Source organism: Chiloscyllium plagiosum, unplaced genomic scaffold, assembly GCF_037043375.1.
Source record: "Chiloscyllium plagiosum isolate Xiang-an unplaced genomic scaffold, Cpla_swu_hap1 HiC_scaffold_19, whole genome shotgun sequence".
NCBI lineage: Eukaryota > Metazoa > Chordata > Chondrichthyes > Orectolobiformes > Hemiscylliidae > Chiloscyllium > Chiloscyllium plagiosum.
This window is the reverse complement of record NW_028270157.1, coordinates 45,442,896-45,464,789: the sequence shown is the minus strand read 5'-3', so window position 1 is coordinate 45,464,789 and position 21,894 is coordinate 45,442,896. Positions and strand designations below refer to the sequence as shown.

Below are 21,894 nucleotides of genomic sequence, written 5' to 3'. Positions count from 1 at the left end.
TTATTTGGAAGAATTTCCCTTTCAAAATCCTAAATCAAATAAAAGACGAATCTGGACAATATATTTTGATTAAAGCCCTTATAAATGGAGAAGAATATGGGATTTTAAATTTGTATTGCCCCCCCCCGGCACGTTCTTTTAAATTTATAATGGAAGCCTTCTCAAAATTGATGACTCTCGGTGCTCATCATACAATTATAGGGGGAGACTTTAATTGTATTATGGATCCGGAAATAGATAGGATTTCCAAGAGTACTGCAGGAGTATCTCCCAGATCTAAACAATTGGTAGATTTGAATAAAGAATTAGGATTAGTAGATGTATGGAGATGCCTTCAGAGATTTTTCTTTTTGCTCCAATCCACATAAATGCCATACCAGAATCGATATGTTATTTCCCCCTCGATTTTTAAAAATTCCATAGCCTCCTGTAAAATAGGCAGTATAGCAATTTCCGATCACGCTGCTGCATATATGGAAATCAAGGCGAGGAACAATGAGACATCCCCCCCCGGCATTGGCGTATGGACCCCTTCCTGATGAGAGATAGCAAATTTGTAAAGTACTTCTCAAGAATTTAAAACTTTTTTAGAAATTAATTTAGGTACGGCTAGTAACCCATCAATGATATGGGAGACCATCAAAGCTTACACGCGAAGTTTGATCATCTCCTACTCAGCGACCCAGAAAAAATTGAAGGGAGAACAACAGCGTCTGCTTGAAGCTCGCTTAAAAGCGGCTGAAACAGCATACGCTGACAGACCTTCTATTATCAAATTGCAAAGGATTACAGCCCTTAGGACAGCTCTAAACACCACGCTTAGCCAAACGGCTAAGAGGGAAATATTATTTGCAAAACAAAGGTTATATGAATTTGGCGATAAACCGGTTAGATACTTAGCATTTCTTGTAAAGAAAAAGAAGGCCCCTCAAACTATCACGTCTATCAAGGAAAGTGCGGGTATTTTGACTCCTGATCATAAAAGGGTTAACGCAATCTTTAGAAAATGTTATTCTGATTTATATAAATCGCAGGATTGTGAAGACAGGACGAGGAGGATGCAATCATTTTTTTTAAAATTTGACCTTTCCGGACCTAACTCCGGAACAGGTATCGGTCTTGAATGTTCCCCTAACAATCCAAGAAATACTTGACCCCATCAGGCAACTTCAGAGCGGTAAGGCACCTGGCCCAGATGGCTTTCAAGCTGAGTTCTCTAAAGAATTTACAGGAATATTGGCTGGTCCATTTAGTCAGGGCTGTCTCCCGCCTTCGCTGAAAGAGGCAAATATCTCTCTTATCCTTAAAGGAAAGGTCCCAGAAGATTGCACTTCATACAGACCAATATCCTTGCTAAATGTAGATTTTAAAATCCTCTCTAAAACGTTAGCGTTGAGGCTAGAAAGGGTATTACCTCATATCATAAAGGAGGATCAGACGGGGTTTATTAAGGGCCATAGATCATCCAATAATGTTTGAAGGGTTTGGAATGTGATTCAAGCCTGCCATCAGGGAAAGATACCAGGAGTAGTAGTCTCATTAGATGCGGAAAAGGCATTCGACAGGGTTGAATGGTCATATTTGTTTTACACATTGGAAAGGTGTTTATCAAATGGGTCTCAACACTGTATAATGATCCCAAAGCAGTTGTGATTACCAATGGATTAGGCTCGGATAGCTTCAGTGTGGATAGGGGCTACCGTCAGGGATGTCCTCTCTTGCCATTGCTATTTACACTAATAATTGAGCCACTAGCAGAGCTATATGGGCTGACCCTAATATAACGGCCCCGAGGATTGGTACAGGTAAACATAAAATTACCCTTTATGCAGATGATGTTCTCCTATTCCTCAGTAATCCACTGATGTCCGTACCTCGCTTAATCCAAGTTATTAATACATTTAGTACATTCTCAGGCTATAAAATTAATTTCTCAAAATTGGAGGCTATGTCAATGGGTGGCCTTGCTAGTTTTTCCCGCTTATTGGACAGATCCCACTTTCCCTTTCGGTGGTCCCTGGAAGGTTTTCTTATATTTAGGCATTTTTAATTACCCCAGTATTTGGTCAGTTATACAAGGCTAACTTTGTGCATTTACTAGAAAGGATAAGGCAGGACCTCCAGCGATGGGGAGTCCTTCCAATTTCCTGGCTCGGTAGAAAAGCACTAATTAAAATGAATGTCCTGTCTCCTATACCCTATGAGAATGCTTCCGGTGATGCTGCCGAGGCTGGCACTCCGTAAATTATATGGCTGGTTGGGTTCCTTTATCTGGAAATCATAATCGGCCCCTCATTAAGCTGATGAAGCTACAGCTTCCACAGGCAAGGGGAGGACTGGATTTCCCAGATTTTGGGAAATATCAGTTAAGTTCCCTATTAAGCTACATAGCCGATTGGGTCTTGTCTGACCCGCAATCAATCTGGCTGGACATCGAGGCTTCTCAAGTAAAATGCCCTCTTATTAACCTTTTATTTCCAGACAAGAGGAAAATCATTACGGATCACTGTAAAAACCCTATAATACTGACCACAATCAAAGCTTGGAATATAATGTGGCAAAATGAGGGCAACTCACATAAAGCATCCCCCTATGCTCCGATAGTGGGAGCATGGGGATTTCAACCGGGGTTTACAGATGCCACTTTCAAACTCTAGAGATCCAGGGGTATTTCTTGTTTAGGAGATCTATTTAAAGAAGGGGCCCTGATGTCTTTTGAACAGCTGCGTCAGAAATTCGGATTACCTAATGGAGACCTCTTTTGATACTTCCAAATTCGAGATTACATACAAAAGAAGACTACGTTACTAGATAGTCTTTATAAATCAGATAGAGAATATAGAGTGCTATGGCCAATGGGGGTATCTTCCGCCAGTACTACTTATCATTTATACATGAAGTATTGGGAGATATGGACAATCTGCTTAAAACATGGGATCAGGATTTGGGACTAGAAATCTCTACAGAAACGTGGAATGACATTTGGGAAAACGCCAGAAGAATCACCATCTGCAACAGAACTCAGGCTGTTCAGCTGAAGATACTTCATAGGGCCCATATAGCACCGGATTGATTGGCAAAGTTTAAGGCAGGAGCATCTCCAATGTGTCCCAAATGCAAAATAGAGGTGGGCACTCTTGTACATTCCCTGTGGACCTGTCATAAGATCCATAGATATTGGACTAAAGTAGCAAGTGCTCTGACAGAAATCTTTGGAACGGAAATTAGAGTGGACCCTGAATCTCTCCTTTTGTGCTTTTGGAACTTACCCTCCCTGGATACGCATGGGAAGAGATTATTTTCTATTCTCTCTTTCTGTGCAAGGAAGAATATTTTGGTAAACTGGGTGGCTGAGGGCCCCCCTGGACTTTCAAATTGGCACAGATTGATTATGGAATATATTCCCCTTGACTTCCTTACAAATATGATGCACCAAAAGACCGAATTATTCCATAAAATATGGCAGCCCTTCTTGAATTATATAAATACAGATATTTCGGCCATCCTAACAAGGGCTTTTATTTAATTGAGATGGCAAATCTGGCTGGTCCGGGGCCCCTTGGGAGAGGAATCCCGTACGAATACAGGTTTTGTTATATTTCATGTTAATACATTCCGAGCATGTATCTCACTACCCAATTTCTGTGTTATCCGTCGTTTTTTTTTCTCTCTTATTTGAATAATGTAAGAGACTTAATTATACATTCTGATTAGTGTAGGTTAGATTACTCAGTATTTTTCTTTTGTTAAATTTTGTTTTTTTTTTATAGATATTTTTATTAGAAATTTAACATTTTTACAAGTTTACAAAAATAAACAAAACTCTCAAATATAAACATTGATATACAATTAAATCAAATATACAATAGCCAAAATTTAACAAAAGAAGAACAAAAAAAAACCGAGAAAGAAAAAAAAACTCAACTATCTACTAATCTAACCTACAACTAACCAGAGTGTATATTTAAGTCTCTTACATGCTCGGAATGTGTTAACATCAGATGTAATAAAACCCGTATTCGGCGGGATTCCTCTCCTAAGGGGCCCCGGACCAGCCAGGTTTGTAATCTCAGTTAAATAAAACCCCTTGTTCGGATAGCCGAGATACCTGTATTTATGTAATTCAAGAAGGGCTGCCGTATTTTATAAAATAATTCGGTCTTTCGGTGCACCATATTTGTAAGGAAGTCAAGGGGAATGCATTCCATAATTAATCTGTGCCAATTTGAAAGTCCAGGGGGGCCCTCAGCCACCCAGTTCACCAAAATATTTTTCCTTGCGCAGAAAGAAAGAATAGAAAATAGTCTCTTCCCGTACGTGTCCAGGGAAGGAAAGTTCGAAAAGCCCAAAAGGAGAGATACAGGGTCCACTTTAATTTCCGTTCCTAAAATTTCTGTCAGGGTACTTGCTACTTTAGTCCAATATCTATGGATCTTATGACAGGTCCATAAGCAATGTACAAGAGTGACCACCTCTATTTTGCATTTGGGACACATTGGAGATGCTCCTGCCTTAAATTTTGCCAGTCGAACCGGTGCTATATGGGCCCTATGAAGTATCTTCAGTTGGATAGCCTGGGTTCTGTTACAGATAGTAATTTTTCTAGCGTTTTCCCAAATATCATTCCACGTTTCTATAGAGATTTCTAGTCCCAAATCCTGATCCCATGTTTTAAGCAGATTATCCATATCTCCCGATACTTCATCATGTAGTAAATGATAAATAGTACTGACGGAAGATACCCCCACTGGTCGTAGGACACTACATTCTCTATCTGATTTATAAAGACTATCTAATAACATAGTCTTCTTCTGTATTTAATCTCGAATTTGGAAATATCAAAAGAGGTCTCCATTAGGTAATCCGAATTTCTGACGCAGCTGTTCAAAAGACATCAGGACCCCTTCTTTAAATAGGTCCCCTAGACATGAGATACCCCTGGATCTCCAGAGTTTGAAAGTGGCATCTGTAAACCCCGGTTGGAATCCCCATGCTCCCACTATCGGTGCATAGGGGGATGTTTTATGTGAATTTCCCTCATTTTGCCGCATTATATTCCAAGCCTTAATTGTGGTCAGTATTATAGGGTTTTTACAGTGATCCGTAATGATTTTCCTCTTGTCTGAAAATAAAAGGTTAATAAGTGGGTATTTTACTTGAGAAGCCTCGATGTCCAGCCAGATTGGGTCTTGTCTGATCCACAATCAATCAGCTATGTAACTTAATAGGGAACTTAACTGATATTTCCTAAAGTCTGGGAAGTCCAATCCTCCCCTTGTCTGTGGAAGCTGTAGCTTCTTCAGCTTAATGAGGGGCCGTCTATGATTCCAGATAAAGGAACCCAGCCAGCCATATAATTTATGTAGAGCTGTCCTTGGCAGCATCACCGGAAGCATTCTCATAGGGTATAGGAGACGGGGCAGGACATTCATTTTAATTAGTGCTATTCTACCCAACCAGGAAATTGGAAGGACTCCCCATCGCTGGAGGTCCTGCCTTATCCTTTCCAGTAAATGCACAAAATTAGCCTTGTACAACTGACCAAATACTGGAGTAATAAAAATGCCTAAATGTAAGAAGCCCTCCAGGGACCAACGAAAGGGAAAAAGGGATCTGTCCACTACGTGGGGTGTCATAGCAAGGCCACCCATTGGCATAGCCTCCGATTTTGGAAAAATTAATTTTATAGCCTGAGATTGCCTAAATGTATTAATAACTTGGATTAGGCGAGGTACGGACATCAGAGGATTACTGAGGAATAGAAGAACATCATCTGCATAAAGGGTAATTTTATGTTTACCTGTACCAATCCTCGGGGCCGTTATATTAGGATCAGCTCGTATAGCTTCTGCTAGTGGCTCAATTATTAGCGTAAATAACAATGGCGAGAGGGGACATCCCTGACGACAGCCCCTACCCACACTGAAGCTATCCAAACCTAATCCATTGGTAACCACAACTGCTTTGGGATCACTATACAATGTTGAGACCCATTTGGTAAACACCTGTCCAACGCCAAACCTTTCCAATGTGTAAAACAAATATGACCATTCAACCCTATCAAATGCCTTTTCCGCGTCTAATGAAACTACTACTCCTGGTATCTTTCCTTGATGGCAGGCTTGAATCATATTCAAAACCCTTCTAATATTATTGGATGATCTACGGCCCTTAATAAACCCCGTCTGATCCTCCTTTATAATATGTGGCAGTACCCTTTCTAGTCTCAGTGCTAACATTTTAGAAAGGATTTTAAAATCTACATTTAGCAAGGATATTGGTCAATATGATGTACAATCTTCTGGATCCTTTCCTTTATGCATAGTTATACATGTCCATAAGTGGACCAACCAATATTTCTGTAAATTCTTTATAGTATTCAGCTTGAAAACCATCTGGGCCCGGTGCCTTACCACTCTGAAGTTGCTTAATTGCATCAAGTATTTCTTGGACTGTTAGAGGAGCATTTAGGACCGATGCCTGTTCCGGAGTTAGGCCTGGAAAGGTCAAATTTTTAAAAAATGACTGCATCCTCCTAGTCCTGTCTTCACAATCCTGCGATTTATATAACAGGGAGTAAAATTCTCTAAAGATTGCATTAATCATTTTATGATCATGAGTCAGAATACCCGTACTTTCCTTGATAGACGTAATAGTCTGAGGGGCCTTTTTTTTTCTTTGCAAGAAATGCTAAATACCTACCCGGTTTGTCGCTATATTCATATAACCTTTGTTTTGCAAATAATATTTCCCTCTTAGACGTTTGAGTAAGCGTAGTGTTTAGAGCTGTCCTAAGAGCCGTAATCCTTTGCAATTTAATAATAGGTCTATTAGTGTATGCTGTTTCAGCTGCTTTTAAGTGAGCTTCAAACAGACGCTGTTCTCCCTTCAATTTCTTCTGGGTCGCTGAGTAGGAGATGATCAAACCTCGCGTGTAAGCTTTGATGGTCTCCCACATCATTGACGTGTTGCTAGCTGTACCTGAATTAATTTCTAAAAAAGTTTTAAATTCTTGAGAGAAGTACTTTACAAATTTACTATCTTTCATTAGGAAGGGGTCCATACGCCAATGCCGAGGGGATGTCCCATTGTTCCTCGCCTTAGTTTCCATATATGCAGCAGTGTGGTCGGAAATTGCTATACTACCTATTTTACAGGATGATATAGAATTTTAAAAAATCGAGGGGGTAAAAAACATATCAATTCTAGTATGACATTTATGTGGATTGGAGTAGAAAGAAAAATCTCTGCCCTGTGGATGAAGACATCTCCATACATCTACTAATCCTAATTCTTTGTTCAGATCCATCAATTGTCTAGATCTGGGAGATACTCCTGCAGTACTCTTGGGAATCCTATCTATTTCCGGATCCATAATACAATTAAAGTCTCCCCCTATAATTGTATGACGGGCACCAAAAGCCATCAATTTTGAAATGGCTTCCGTTATAAATTTAAAGGGGTGTGCCGGGGGGCAGTACAAATTTAAAATCCCATATTCCTCTCCATTTATGAGGGCTTTAATCAAAATATATCGTCCAGATTCGTCTTTTATCTGCTTTAGGATTTTGAAAGGGAAATTCTTCCGAACAAGAATAACAACTCCCCTGCTTTTTGAGTTAAAAGAAGAAAAAAAGGCCTGATCAAATCCACCCTGTCGTAATTTCAAGTGTTCTTTATCCGACAGGTGTGTCTCCTGTCGGAGAGTATATCAACTCTTTCCTTCTTATGATTTGATAATATTTCCTTCCTTTTGACTGGCGAATTACTCCCCGTGACATTCCAGGTGCACCACTTAACCGACTGATCAACCATAATCATCTGGGCAAATCCGAGACCCCTCGGGAGGGGAAACCCTATCCAGAACATCCCGAGCATAGAGCATATAAAATTTACAAAAATAAAGCCTCTCTAATACACTCACAACAATACAATAAATAACTATTTCTAAATAAAAAAAAATATAAAACGTATCTAAGTGGAGATTTTCCCCCTTGTTCCCAGGGGGTGTCACTTCCTCTCCAAAAGTCCATCATATCCTCTCCCAACCAATGCCCCACCCTTGACCCAGGCACTCCTCCATAAAATGAGGAGAATTCAGATATAATACAAAGCTAGAGTTAACAGTGAGCACCCTACCCCCACCCATACCAACACCTGGATATATTTGGTAATGTTAATACCATATATAAACATTTAACTATAAAATTACAACCTCAACAAATAATAATTAAATATACTAATACAAAATAACAAGGGAGAAACAACCCCGCTCCTAAAGGCAGAGGTAAAATTGAATAAGGTAACCACCTCCCCCCACCAACATTAACCAAACCCCCCAGCTATACACACACATATACATACATCCCTCATATATACATAAAATAATAAAAGAAAACAACCCCAAGGGGGGGGGAGAAAATCAAATCCCTCTCCCCACCCCCCATGATGATAATAACCAGTAAAGTAAGAAAAAAAAGGGGAGGGATATAAACCAAAGCGGGGGGAAAGGCAAACCAACATCCATTATGTCTTACAGTTTATCTAAGAGAGTCCAAGAATTCCTTAGCCTTTTCTGGCGATCTGAAGTTATACAAGGATCCTTCATGGTTAAAGCGTAGTGTCGCTGGGTTGCGTAAGGAGTACTGAATATTTAAGTCCCTTAAACGCTTCTTCGCCTCGTCGAATGCCTTGCTCTTTCGGACCAGAGCTGGGGAAAAGTCCTGGAATAACATGATCTTGGATCCTTTATAGATCATAGCTTGGGGGTCTTTTCCAAGATTTCTAGAGGCTTCTAGGAGTATCTGTCTCCCCTTGTAGCTCTGCAGCTGGAACAGGACCGGGCGTGGGCACTGGTTCAAGCCGGGCCCGCGTATTGTGACCCGGTAGGCCCGTTCTACCCTTACCTGGCCTGATCCAGCTTCCAGATTTAAAAGCTGTGGCAGCCACTTCTCGAGGAACACTGTAAACTGGCCTTCCTCTTCCCGTTCGGGAAGGCCCAGCAAACGAATATTTTATCGACGATCTCGATTATCGAGGTCGTCAGTGTAATTCTCTAAGGTCCACACTCGCTGTTCGAGAGTCTGGACCCGATCCACGGCCGCTTCTGCTGTAGTTTCGGAGGTCGAGGCCTTTAACTCCGCCCCTCCGACTCGGCGCTCGATCTCCTTAATGTCTCGGTCGTGCTTCTGCAGCGCAGCTGAGAATGAGTCCCATCGACTTCGGGACTCCTCGATAAAAGCATCGATCTTCGCGTCCAGCTTGGAGATCATCTCCACAAGGCTTGTCACTGTACGTAAGTCCCCCGGGGCGGCTGTGGACGTCTCTGCTGCAGCTGGAGAGGTTGGGGGAGGGGTTCCCGCTTGCTGAGAGCTGCGGGCTCCCTTCCCTTTGGTCATTTTTACTAAATATTAGACTGTTTAAATGTAATACTAAGCAACTAATTAAATTAAACAGCTATTTTGAATGATTTGGTGAGTGTGGTGGGGGTGGGTGACCCACTTTACCCAAGTCTTGGGAAGAGCGCTATAGACTCAGACTTGCTGGGTCGCCGCCATCTTGGATCCCCCTGGTTATTATTTATTTAAGAATTAATTGTATATCAGTGTTTATATTTGGGATTTTTTTTATTTTTGTAAACTTGTAAAAATGTTAAATTTTCAATAAAAATATCTATTTAAAAAAAAGCGAGGTAAAAAGGTAGAAACTTTCAGGAGAAAAGTTTGAAGTCTAGGCCTGAGGCAGCTAAAGCAACAACTACCAGTGGTGATTAACACTGGGGAAAGATTGAAGGGCAGGAAAGGATTAAAAAGAAAGCATCTAGAGTTTAAACATCCCAGTTATCTTGAGCCACTGCAGCAGTTGGAACTTCTAGTCTCTGCTCTAAAACTATGATGGGGCCATAACTCTTTCTCCAATCAAAAAAAGCATCCAAATGTGAGCATTGTCAGAGAGTGCAGAACTGTGACAGGAGAGAGGTGCAGAGCCATGTTGGACTGCACTTCTATCACATTAGTGGCTTAAGTTGACTAATGTGTTGCTGCACCCCATAATATAAGATTTAGTCCATTGCTTTAATACATATCACTGGTAATGTCAACTCAGTTTATGTGGTTTCCATGATTATTACACCTGCTTGTTGGGGGAAAACATTACCTTTCAACCAGACACTTTTCTGAAATTTATTTTATACATCAGTGCATTTTTGAAAAGTGGAACTTTGTTATTATGTTAAAACTCTTCATATACAGTTGCTGATACTGGTTATGTTAAATGCCAATATGGGGAAATCACTGAGGGATAAGCAGGGATGGTGCAATCAGTATTATCGATTAATGCATCCAGAATCCATTCTGTTCATGTCTACAATGGAAACTTTAATATTTTGAAAGACTATAAAATTCCCATTTTCTCCTTTCAAACTCTAGATATTTTGATGATCCACTGGATATGGGAGGTACATACTCAAAATGGGATGACAATAGTGATTCCTTTTGGAAAACTGAAAATACCAGCAGAGATAAGGACATATTTACCTCTAATGTATCATTAAGTGACAGGTATAATACTTGCTGTTACACCTTATTACTGAGTATAGCTGCATATTTTCAATCAATTAATTTTAAGACTTATTTTTTGGTCTAACTTTATGCATTTTGGTGCAGAACTTAAACAAATTTATGTTACACTTAGCCTAGACTTTGCTCTTGTTCTTTTTCTGTACATTTATTATAGTTTATAGTGTTATTTTTGACCATTGTATTTGTAGCAAATTATTTGCTGCTTTAAGTTTGACTGTAATTCTGTACAGCTTTATTTGTATTACAATGCTAAAATAAACTCAGCAGCCACTTTTGTGTAAATGATTCTAATGCTGATCAATACTCGTTTTAACGTTGGTGTCATCTTTCGAGGCCTGCACGTCGTAAACCAGAATTGGATTATGTTGTGGTGTCTGAGGATGCACAGAGGAAATTTGGTAATGTCAAAGCCATATCTTCAGATATGTATTTTGGAAAACCGGATTCTGCAGAGGTGAATGTTTCACTACTTTCTGAATGTTTCACTACTTTCTGAATTTAAGATAGGTCTGTTGAATTAACTGGGTGTTAACTGTTCATATCCATACAGTGACATTTCTCAATCTGTCAAAACAGGTTTCAGCAATGCAGGACAAAACAAACCAATTAATCCATTTCTTAGTAATGAAATTGAGCTGAGACCTGTTGTGAACTGTGTGTCGGCATGTTCAATACAAAAATACATTATCGGTGCTAGCAGGGACATTAACAAACAAAACTTTGCCTTCCATTGACTGACTTGAAATGTAATATTTATGTAATTGTTTTGCCATATATCATAAATAATTAAGTTTCTATTTGTCTTTACTTTGGACCAGAAAGTCGTAATTCAAACGTAAACAAGGATTGTGCATGGTGACCCTATGGAATCCCCATTGTAGTACACACCAAAAAAGCTGTTTTGAAAAATTGAATTTTCTGTTGGGCAGTTCATCTCCTCTAGAATACCCCTGAAAGTCTTCATCATTAAAATCGGAGACTTTGGATGTTTCTGATAAACTTGAGTCAAATAGTTACTCCAGGAAAATTAGATTAAGTTCATGGTCTAATTCCTGAGTAACTATTAAACAGTGACCCAATTTTACCCCTCTTGCATCCCTAACTATAACTTCTCCACCCTGGACCTGACCACCCTGATTCCTGCCATTGGACCCAACCCAACCCTTCTATGTCCCGCCAGACCACCATTATCCCCCAGCTGGACACAATCCAACCTCAACCTCCCTGTGCTGCCAGACCAAATCTCATTCAGACTCAACAGCTACCCTAGACACCCCCTCCACCCCCCCCCCCCCCCCCCCCTCCGCAGACCTGATTTCTCCCACCCAACCCATCCCAACCCCAAACTGCCCTAATAACAACATCACTTACCTGCAACTCTTCCCCCCCCCCCCCCCCACCACCTTGTAACCTACACCCTAGCCACTTAGCACTCTATCTCCTTTGAAAGCATTCTGCTCATCTGACTTTCTACTTATTTGCCATCCTTCCCCATTCCCCAGCATCCTACTGGCATACTTGCCTGTCATATTTAACCTTTGACAGCTGGTTTTAAGATGATTGCCAGGATCTGAAAGTTGCAGAATACAGCAAATGACTGCTGTGATGTGAGGGCATAATTTATTTATCTCTGACAGTTTTGCACTACAAAAGAATAGTCAGAATGGAAGTTCAGTTCCACAGTTCTGAGAGAGCCCTGAGCAGAATCTCCTATCAAATGAATATAAAGAGCCTGAGGTTCATTCTTTGCCGTATGCAAGGATGTTGCAGAAAATGAGTTGAAGCAGCTAGAGCTCAAAATGCAATACTACTTGTTACTCATCAGAACTGAATTTGTTGGTTCCACTCAAGCCATGAGGAGGCCTGATAGAGTAATTGAGATATAGATCTTCAGAGGTTGAGACTTGTGTAATTGTACAGAATGTGTGTCCAGTTAATTGTCTTTTGTCTGAAGAACATGAAGCTAAAACTATCAGACGATTACATAGTGGATCCATCTGCTCCTTGGCTTTTGTTCCAGTATGGGTTGGAAGGTGGGGCTACAAACTCAATCTCATAAAATTCCTTCTACAATTTTGTCTGTTAGACTTTCCTTTGGCGAAATGGCAACTATTTTGATAACAGTTTACTGACCAAAAAAAGCTTTAATTCCATTGAAACGATGTTGTGAAACTTGAAAGGGTTCAGAAAAGATTTAAAAGTATGTTGCCAGGGTTAAATTTGAGCTATTGTAAGAGACTGAATAGGCAGGGGCTGGAGCGTCAGAGGCTGAGACCTTATAGAGGTTTATAAAATCATCAGGGGCATGGATAGATAAAAAGACAAGGTCTTTTTCCTGGGGTGGGGTAGTCGAGAACTAGAGGGCATAGGTTCAGGGTGAGAGGGGAAAGATATAAAAGGAACCTAAGAGGCAACTTTTTCTTGCAGAGGGTGGTACGTGTATGGAATGAGCTGCTAGAGGAAGTGGTGGAGGCTGGTACAATTACAGCATTTAAAAGGCATCTGGTCGGTTATGTGAATAGGAAGGGTTTAGAGGGACCTGGGCCAACTGCTGGCAAATGGGACTAGATTAGGTTAGGATATCTGGTCGGCATGGACGGGTTGGACCATCTGTTTCTCTACGTCTATCTCTATGATCTTTATGACTAATTCGGATTATCTATTTATAAAATATTTTGTAATTTATAATTTAGTTTTACGTTAAATGTGATTTTTATTAAGTAATGTTGATAATTAATTAACCTTAATGATTCTAAAGCATGTTTTAAGTGTTGGGATGTTTTGTCTGCAGTATGAAGCCAAGACCCGACTGGAACGATTTGTTGGTAGTTCATCTATTAGCTCCTCTGATCTATTTGAAGGTGAAAAGAAACAAGCATCAGGTAAGAGGCCAGGCTAAAGAAAAGTTACCTTGTTGTTAAAAACAAAGTGTAGGATTATATTAAAAATTGAAGGAACTGTGAATGGTGTAAATCAGAAACAAAAAAGTTGCTGGAAAAGCTCAGCAAGTTTGGCACTTGTAAAGAAAAATCAGTTAATGTTTTCGGTCCAATGACCTTTCCTCAGAATGCATTGTCAAAGGGTCACCTGACCCGAAACATTAACTCTGATTTCTCTTCACAGATGCCAAAGCTGCTGAGCTCTTCCAACAACTTCTGTTTTTGTAGGCTTATATTATTCCTATTTCTTCCGTTACAAAGTGGTTTCATGCTTCATATCCTCTAGCTATTAAAAAAATTATTTAATTCACATTTTCTGAATTGAACTGGTTTGGAATTTACTGTTGCGAACTTCTGAATCAGACTTTTCTTAAATGTTTTATTTTCAATTGTACAAATTCACCAATAAGCACAATGATGAACCCAAAATTTCATGCATTTTGTCTGTTCAGTTAAATTTTCCTCATTCCTTTATACTTGTATTATACTTACAAATGGATGTTATGATGTTCATAAAATTTATGTTCATTATTTGATTTGTCATTATCTTAAGCAAATGTGTCTCTGACGAACGTGCTACCATCAGCTCCTGACATGGCACAGTTTAAACAAGGTGTTAGATCGGTGGCTGGGAAGCTGTCTGTTCTGGCCAATGGAGTGATGAATTCTATTCAGGTTGGCATAACTTACATAACTTTTTTTAGTGCCTTTCATAATGTAAATTCTAGTGTCCAAAGTATTCATAAATTTGCTATCTATATTTAAAAGTTTTGCTTTAGGCATGTATCTATTTAATTACAGCAATTACACATTACAGCAATAAATCAAATACCATTAGTAAAACTTTTAGTGTTACAAGCAATGAGAATTAATCTGCAATTCCAAACTGTTGTATTCCAATAAAAGGTGCTTAAAGGGATAGGTCAGGTTAAGCAGACCCCAGCCTGCTTAATAAAGTTAGTTACATGTTGACATCTATGTTAATGTTCAGTTAAATCTCTAAAGCGAGAACTAATATTGTTGATAAATAAATGCTATCCATTAAAACATTAAGTTCAAAATAGTTGTTTAGAGTTTCAGCAAACCAGTGGTTTAGCACATCACCCTCCTACTGTGAATTTTTAATTTTATCCTTACTTTTCATGAGGACAGATAAAATTTAATTTGAGTGGAACACAGGTTGTAATGTCATGTGTTCACCAGGAGTACATAATTTGGAAAAAAATTATGATTTCTCCTTACTTTTAGCACTTTTTTCAACATTTTTGTGGAAATGGATAAGCCTCTTAGTCCACTCACCTCATCTGCTACCTCTGTTGCTTTTGATGTGGTCTCGCCTGCATCAGGGCTATCCGAACACCAACTCACAAAGTGGTTTACAGAACATCTCTGGGACACTCACCAAACAACCCCACTGCCCTTTGGCTGAGCTCTTCAACTCCCCCTTCCACTTCCCCAAGGACGTGCAAATTCTGGGCCACCTCCACTGCCAAATCAAAGCCACCTGCCAACTGGAGAAAGAACACCTTATCTTCCACTTCTCACCTCCAACCACATGACATTAATATCAACTTCACCAATTTCCAAATCTCCTCTCCCCCTATCTCATCCCAGATCCAACCCTCCGACTCAGTACTGCCCTCTTGACCTGTCAAACCTCTCCATCTTCCATGCAGTCCTAGATCTGGTCCTGTGTAATGAAACAGGAATAATTAATGGCCTCATAGTCAGAGATCCTCTTGGAAGGCGTGATCACAGTATGGTTGAATTTAGAATACAGATGGAGAGTGTGAAGATAAAATCCAATATCAGGATCCTGTGCTTAAACAAGGGCGACTACAATAGAATGAGGGAGGCCTTGGCTAAAGTAGACTGGAAACAGAAATTTTATGGTGGGACAGTTGACGAGCAGTTGTGGACTTACAAAACCATTTTTCAAAGTGCTCAGCAAAAGTATATTCCAATGAAAAGGAAGGACTGTAAGAAAAGGAATAATCTGTCATTGGTGTCTAAGGAAATAAGGGAGCCTATCAAATTGAAAGAGAAGGCATACAAAGTGGCCAAGAACAGCAGGAAATTAGAAGATTGGGAAAACTTTAAAGGTCAGCAGAAAGCCACAAAAAGAGCTATAAAGAAAAGTAAGATAGTACATGACAAAAAGCTCACAGAATACAAAGACAGATAGCAAACGTTTCTATAAATATATAAAACGAAAATGAGTGGCTAAAGTAAATGTTGGTTCTTTAGAGGATGAGAAGGGGCATTTAGTTATGGGATATGATGAAATGCCTGAGGCATTTGTTTCAATCTTCGTAGTGGAGGGCAGTAATAACATGCCAGTAATTGACGAAGAGACGAAGGTAGTTGAGTACCTGGAAACAATCATTATTACGGAGGAGGTAGTGTGGGGCAAGCGAATGGAGCTAAGGATAAGCCAGTCTCCTGACCCTGCTGGAATGCATCCCCGGGTACTAAAAGAGATGGCCGGAGAAATAGCAAGTATACTTGTGGTAATTTTCCAAAATTTGCTGGACTCTGCGGCAGAGCCAGCAGATTGGAAAACTGCAAATGTGACGCCACTGTTTAAAAAGAGAGAGAGAGAGACAAAAGATAGGTGATGATAGACCGGTTAGCTTAACCTCTGTAGTGAGGTCTATTGTTATGGACTAGGCCAGACCCCTCAAATCCTCTTTGAGCAGGTAGCCCAGACTGTAACTTTTGATATTTGTTTAGCTAGGTGTTGTGGATATTCCCAGTGTAAATTAGCTGGGTCGACTGCCAAGTTTTAAACAAGTAAAATTTATTTATAAAATTATGGAATGAAACACCACGAACAGAAAATAGAATACCAGATAACTTATCCTATCCAAACCTGACTTAATGATGCTGTTCTAAAAGTGCATGCAACAGTCCCAATACACATATCCCTTAATACAGGTAAGATCAAACAAAGGCTTACAGCTTGCAAGGAAAGAGAGAGGTCCAGCAGCTTTTCACATATCCTCTTCTGTTACTGAACCAAAAAAACCTCATTTACCTGGACTGGCCACTCCCCTTTCATTATACAAGTTATTTCTAAAACATGAAAACCTTCGGCCTGAGGTATCATCTGTTTAGGGGTAAACAAAAAGGGCCCCATCAAACCATTCATCTCTGCACCAACTCAGCTGTTTTGGACCCTGGGCTGTTTTACACCCCCTCTGAAAAAAAATCAAGGAGACAGTAACTTTGAGAAAGGGAACAGCTTTGAGAAAAGGACCAGCTTTGTGACACTATTATCAAGGAAGAAATAGCAAGGAATCTCGATAGAAATTGACCCATTGGGCAGAAGCAGCATGGATTCATGAAGGGCAGGTCATGATTAACACATCTTTTGTAATTTTATGAAGACATTACGACCAAGATGGACAACTGGGACCCAGTTGATGTGGTGTACCTAGATTTCCAAAAGGCCTTCAACAAGGTTCTGCAGAAGAGGCTGCTGCACAAAATAAAGATGCATGGCATTATGGTTAAAGTATTAGCATGGATAGAGGATTGGTTGGCTAATAAGAAGCCAAGAGTAGGTGTAAATGAGTTTCTGGATTAGTGGTGCTGGAAGAGCACAGCAGTTCAGGCAGCATCCAAGGAGCTTCGAAATTGACGTTTCAGGCAAAAGCCCTTCATCAGGAATAAAGTAAATGAGTGCTATTCTGGTTTGATGTGCCTCAGGGATCAGGGTTAGGACTTCAATTATTCACAATTTATATAGATGACTTAGAGTTGGGAACCACGTGGAGTGTGTTAAAGTTTGCAGATGACACTAAGGTGAGTGGCAGAGCAAAGTGTGCAGAGGACTGCAACTTTGTAGAGGAACATAGATACTTTTGAGTGAATGGGCAAAGGTCTGGCACGTGGAATACAATGTTAATAAATGTGAAGTCATCCATTTTGGTAGGAGTAACAGCAAAAAGGATTATTACTTTAATGGTTGAAAAGTTTCAGCATGCCGCTATGTAGATGGACCTGGGTGTCCTTGTGCGTGGATCACAGAGGGTTGGCCTGCAGGTACAATAAGTAATTAGGAAGGTAAATGGAATTTTGTCCTTCATTGCTAAAGGGATTAAGGTTAAAAGCGGGGAGGTTGTGTTGCAACTGTACAGGGTGCTAGTGAGGTCACACCTGGAGTACTGTGTGCAGTTTTGGTCGTCTTGCTTAAGAAAGGACGTACTGGCACTGGAGGGGGTACAGAGAAGGTTCACTAGTTTGATTCCAGAGTTGAGAGGGTTACGTTACTAGGAGAGACTGAGTAGACTGGGATTATATTCATTAGAATTCTGAAGAATGAGGGGGGATCTTATCGAAACATATAAAATTATGAAGGGAATAGATAAGATAGAAGTAGAGAGGGTGTTTTCCACTGGCGGGTGAAGCTAAGACAAGAGGGCATAGCCTCAAGATTAGAGGGAGCAGGTTTAGGAGTGAATTGAGAATGAACTTCATCACACAGAGGGTTGTAAAGCTATGGAATTCCTGGCCCAGTGATGTGGTTAAGGCTACTTCAATAAACGTTTTTAAGCTAAGATAGATTTTTTTTTTGAACAATAAAGGAATTAAGGGATACAGTGCGAGTGCCAGTATGTAGAGCTGAGTCCACGTAACGATCAACCATGATGTTATTGAATGGCAGAGCAGGCTCGAAGGGCCAGACGGCCTACTCCTGCTCCTAGTTCTTATGTTATATTCCGACCTATCCACTCCACCCTCCCACCAATCTATCGCAATCACCTCCCACCTGTATCCGCCTATTTCCCCCACCCCCCCAAGCTGTCCAATCTTTCATGTATGCCTATCGTGACCAGCAGCTCGTCTGGGATATGAATTCAATGGACCAGAAATTGTTGTCAGTGGAGAAGTCACAGCACATGACTGTGGCCTTGAACAAACCTGCTTACAGAGATCCAATCAATTAACAATGTAAATTTAATTCTGACTCCACCTTTAGGGATTGAGCTGTCCAGGAATCATGGTGTCATCACCACAGGTTTAGCAACCAATTACATTGAAGAATTCTCTCAAACAACAAATCAAGAAGTAACAACTGATTTTACCATGCTTTTTTTAAGAACTTTACACAAACCAAAGGAAAGACTGGAAAAGAAAACATGAGAAATAGGTGGAAGTTCAAATATATATATTACATTTCTTTGGAATGGAGAAATTTGACATTCTACAAATATAAAATTAGCCATTAATAACTAGAGGGCTTATTCTTCAGTAAATTATTTGGTCCTGATTTGCAATTCACTATTCTCAAAGATGATATTCTATCTTCCCCGACCATATCAGAATCATAGTTCCTATAGTATCCAAATATATATTGATCTCTGACATCAGTATTCAAGAAATGAATGTGGACAATGAGGGCTTCATCAGCATACTCTATAAAGGAGCAAGAAATCATTGACAAAAGCATCTGAATTTCCACATTTAAGTATACACGTGGATATCAAAAGTTGGCAGTTTCGCAGTCATGATGGCAAATACTGAAAGTATTGTTAATAGTGCATACTCTAGGCCATTGTTCTTTGTCTATACTTTGTTAAAACTCAATTACAATCATTAGTTGTAAAGATAAAAGTTGCTCAAATAGTGCGCTGTGAATGCTGGTCTCATTTTGTTGATAAAGTGCATTCAGAAGTCTGCATAAATATAAAGTCTTAAACCAGAAGTGTAGAAATTGAAGATTTCTTTCTCTCTCTGTCTCAAGTGTGAAAATTTGCATTTTTGTTTAAGTGAGTCACTTCAACAGGGAGATTCAGTGCATCAGAGTTTATACAAATCTGGCACACAACTCTCCAACAGTATAGTGAAGAGCTGAACTTCAAGGTTTCGTGAAGAAATACACTTTATTTTAAGATCCAGAAAAGACTACTATTTTGGTTTGCTACAAATATGGTATTTGATAGCAATAACTTTTTACAATTATGATGGTAACTTAACCCTTCAACACAATTTATTTGTGTTTTACAGGATCGATATGGCTCCTAACTGGATATAAAACTTATAATTCGGTGAATATTAAACTTTTCAGAAGTGATTTACATTTGGATGCCTAACACCACTGATTATCAAATTATTTTGAAAGAATATTCATTTGAGATGGAAATCTTTTGTTACACTTGGGTGTTTAAATTGCATCTGCTGACAACTGTCTCTACTCCTACCATTTGAGTTTTCCCAGAGTCAATCTGTCTCAGGTAATGCTGTGCTTTAAATAAAGAGGGGAAAAAACTCATATCTAGGAGAAGGAAATTATTTTTCAGTCATTAGAATGCAATTTTTATTCTAGTTTAAACCAGGCAGAAAGGTATTAAATATCTGCAACTTTAGTTAGTTTGGGAAAAGGGTGCAATATTCAATTTTTAAAAAGCTATACAGATATACATTACGATATGGATAAATCTACAGCTTTAAAGAAGTGCTCTTATAAATTTGGGTTTTGTTTCCTGTTTAAAGAAAAGGTGTTTGTGTAATTAAAACACTATACTGTACTCCGAGAAAGTGAGTGTGCAGTTTCTTATATAGATTGTTTACTGGAACAGATCACTTTTGGGGTCTGTTAAACAATTGTAATATAGAATTGTTTATTGATACTTTGAAAAGATTATATGCCAAAATACACTTGTTAAATTTTAGAAATATATTGTCTGTAGGAAAATGAAATGTGGATATTGAACAGTATGAAGGTTTCAAGACACCATGTTGGGAATTGTAGACTGTTGGATGGTGATCATCAATCATTTCTGTTTATAGTAGAGGTGTACATGGAGGGAAACCGATTATTTCTACTCATGGGACCAATTAAATAAATGTAAATGGTAATATTGCTGTAGTTGTATATGTAATGAATCTTAATTTTTGAATCATTATGTTTAAATTGCACACTTTTTCTGCAGCAAAAGGCTGAATTGAGAAATGTAAACATACGTATTTCTAATTAAAACAAAGCACATTTGCTTCATATAAGTGGGTCGATACTGAAATTGAGCTAAATAGGAAATGTAAGCAATAAATGAATGATTCTGGTAAGAATTAAACACTGACTCTTGCATATATATTATATTCTTGAATTGACTAAAGTCCATTGCTTGCAGAGGTATTATATATCATCTTAAACTGATGGCAAGCTCTTTGAACAGTGTAAAATAACTTTATAAAATGGAGTGTAATCCCTTGAAAATAAGGGAGAAAATGTTTTCCATTTGTTTAAAAAGAAATTCTCCCCAGGTCATAAAATATTAACTTTAAGCTGAATCAAAAATTCAAAAAAAAGATGAAAACACGTAGAACTGAGCATTTTTACTAATAAATTGTTAGTGTTCGCAAATTACCAATTGCATCATAGCACTGAGGTGAGAATTATTCTGATCTGGACTGTCAGGAAGAATAAAATATTTTGTTCTTTATCTTCCAGTCCAGATATGATTCTTCCTTTACTAGATTCTTAAAATCTAACCTGCAGCTTTTCATGATATATTGAAATAGATTTCAAAATCATGTCATAGATTCATAGAGATGTACAGCAGGGAAACAGACCCTTCGGTCCAACCCGTCCATGCCAACCCAATCTAGTCCCACCTGTCAGCACCCGGCCCATATCCCTCCAAACTCTTCCTATTCATATACCCATCCAAATGCCTCCACCACATCCTCTGGCAGCTCATTCCATACACGTACCATCCTCTGCGTGAAAACGTTGCCCCTTAGGTCTCTTTTATATCTTTCCCCTCTCACCCTAAACCTATGCCCTCTAGTTCCAGACTCCCCGACCCCAGGGAAAAGACTTTGTCTATTTATCCTATCCATGCCCCTCATAATTTTGTAAACCTCTATAAGGTCATTCCTCAGCCTCTGACGCTCCAGGGAAAACAGCCCCAGCCTGTTCAGCCTCTCCCTGTAGCTCAGATCCTCCAACCCTGGCAACATCCTTGTAAATCTTTTCTGAACCCTTTCAAGTTTCACAACATCTTTCTGATAGGAAGGAGACCAGAATTGGTCCCAATATTCCAACAGTGGCCTAACCAATGTCCTGTACAGCCACAACATGACCTCCCAACTCCTGTAATCAATACTCTGACCAATAAAGGAAAGCATACTAAACGCCGTTCACTATCCTATCTACCTCCACTTTCAAGGAGCTATGAACCTGCACTCCAAAGTCTCTTTGTTCAGCAACACTCCCTAGGACCTTACCATTAAGTGTATAAGTCCTGCTAAGATTTGCTTTCCCAAAATGCAGCACCTCGCATTTATCTGAATTAAACTCCATCTGCCACTTTTCAGCCCATTGGCCCATCTGGTCAAGATCCTGTTGTAATCTGAGGTAACCCTCT

At 39.4% G+C, this 21,894-nt stretch overlaps 1 protein-coding gene across 5 annotated transcripts in view; it reads left to right on the top strand.

Annotated features, from left to right (window-relative positions):
• Positions 1 to 20,598, top strand: part of LOC122559603 (ADP-ribosylation factor GTPase-activating protein 3-like) — a 72,890-nt gene extending 52,292 nt beyond the window's left edge. For all 5 annotated transcript variants that reach the window (XM_087997292.1, XM_087997290.1, XM_087997291.1 and 2 more), the window contains 5 exons: positions 10,428 to 10,559; positions 10,914 to 11,034; positions 13,372 to 13,462; positions 14,073 to 14,194; positions 19,532 to 20,598. In XM_087997292.1, the coding sequence (XP_087853418.1) occupies positions 10,428 to 10,559; positions 10,914 to 11,034; positions 13,372 to 13,462; positions 14,073 to 14,194; positions 19,532 to 19,549 (484 nt within the window). In that variant the 3' untranslated portion in view covers positions 19,550 to 20,598. The remainder of the gene's footprint in view (positions 1 to 10,427; positions 10,560 to 10,913; positions 11,035 to 13,371; positions 13,463 to 14,072; positions 14,195 to 19,531) is intronic.
• Positions 20,599 to 21,894: the final 1,296 nt, after the last annotated feature.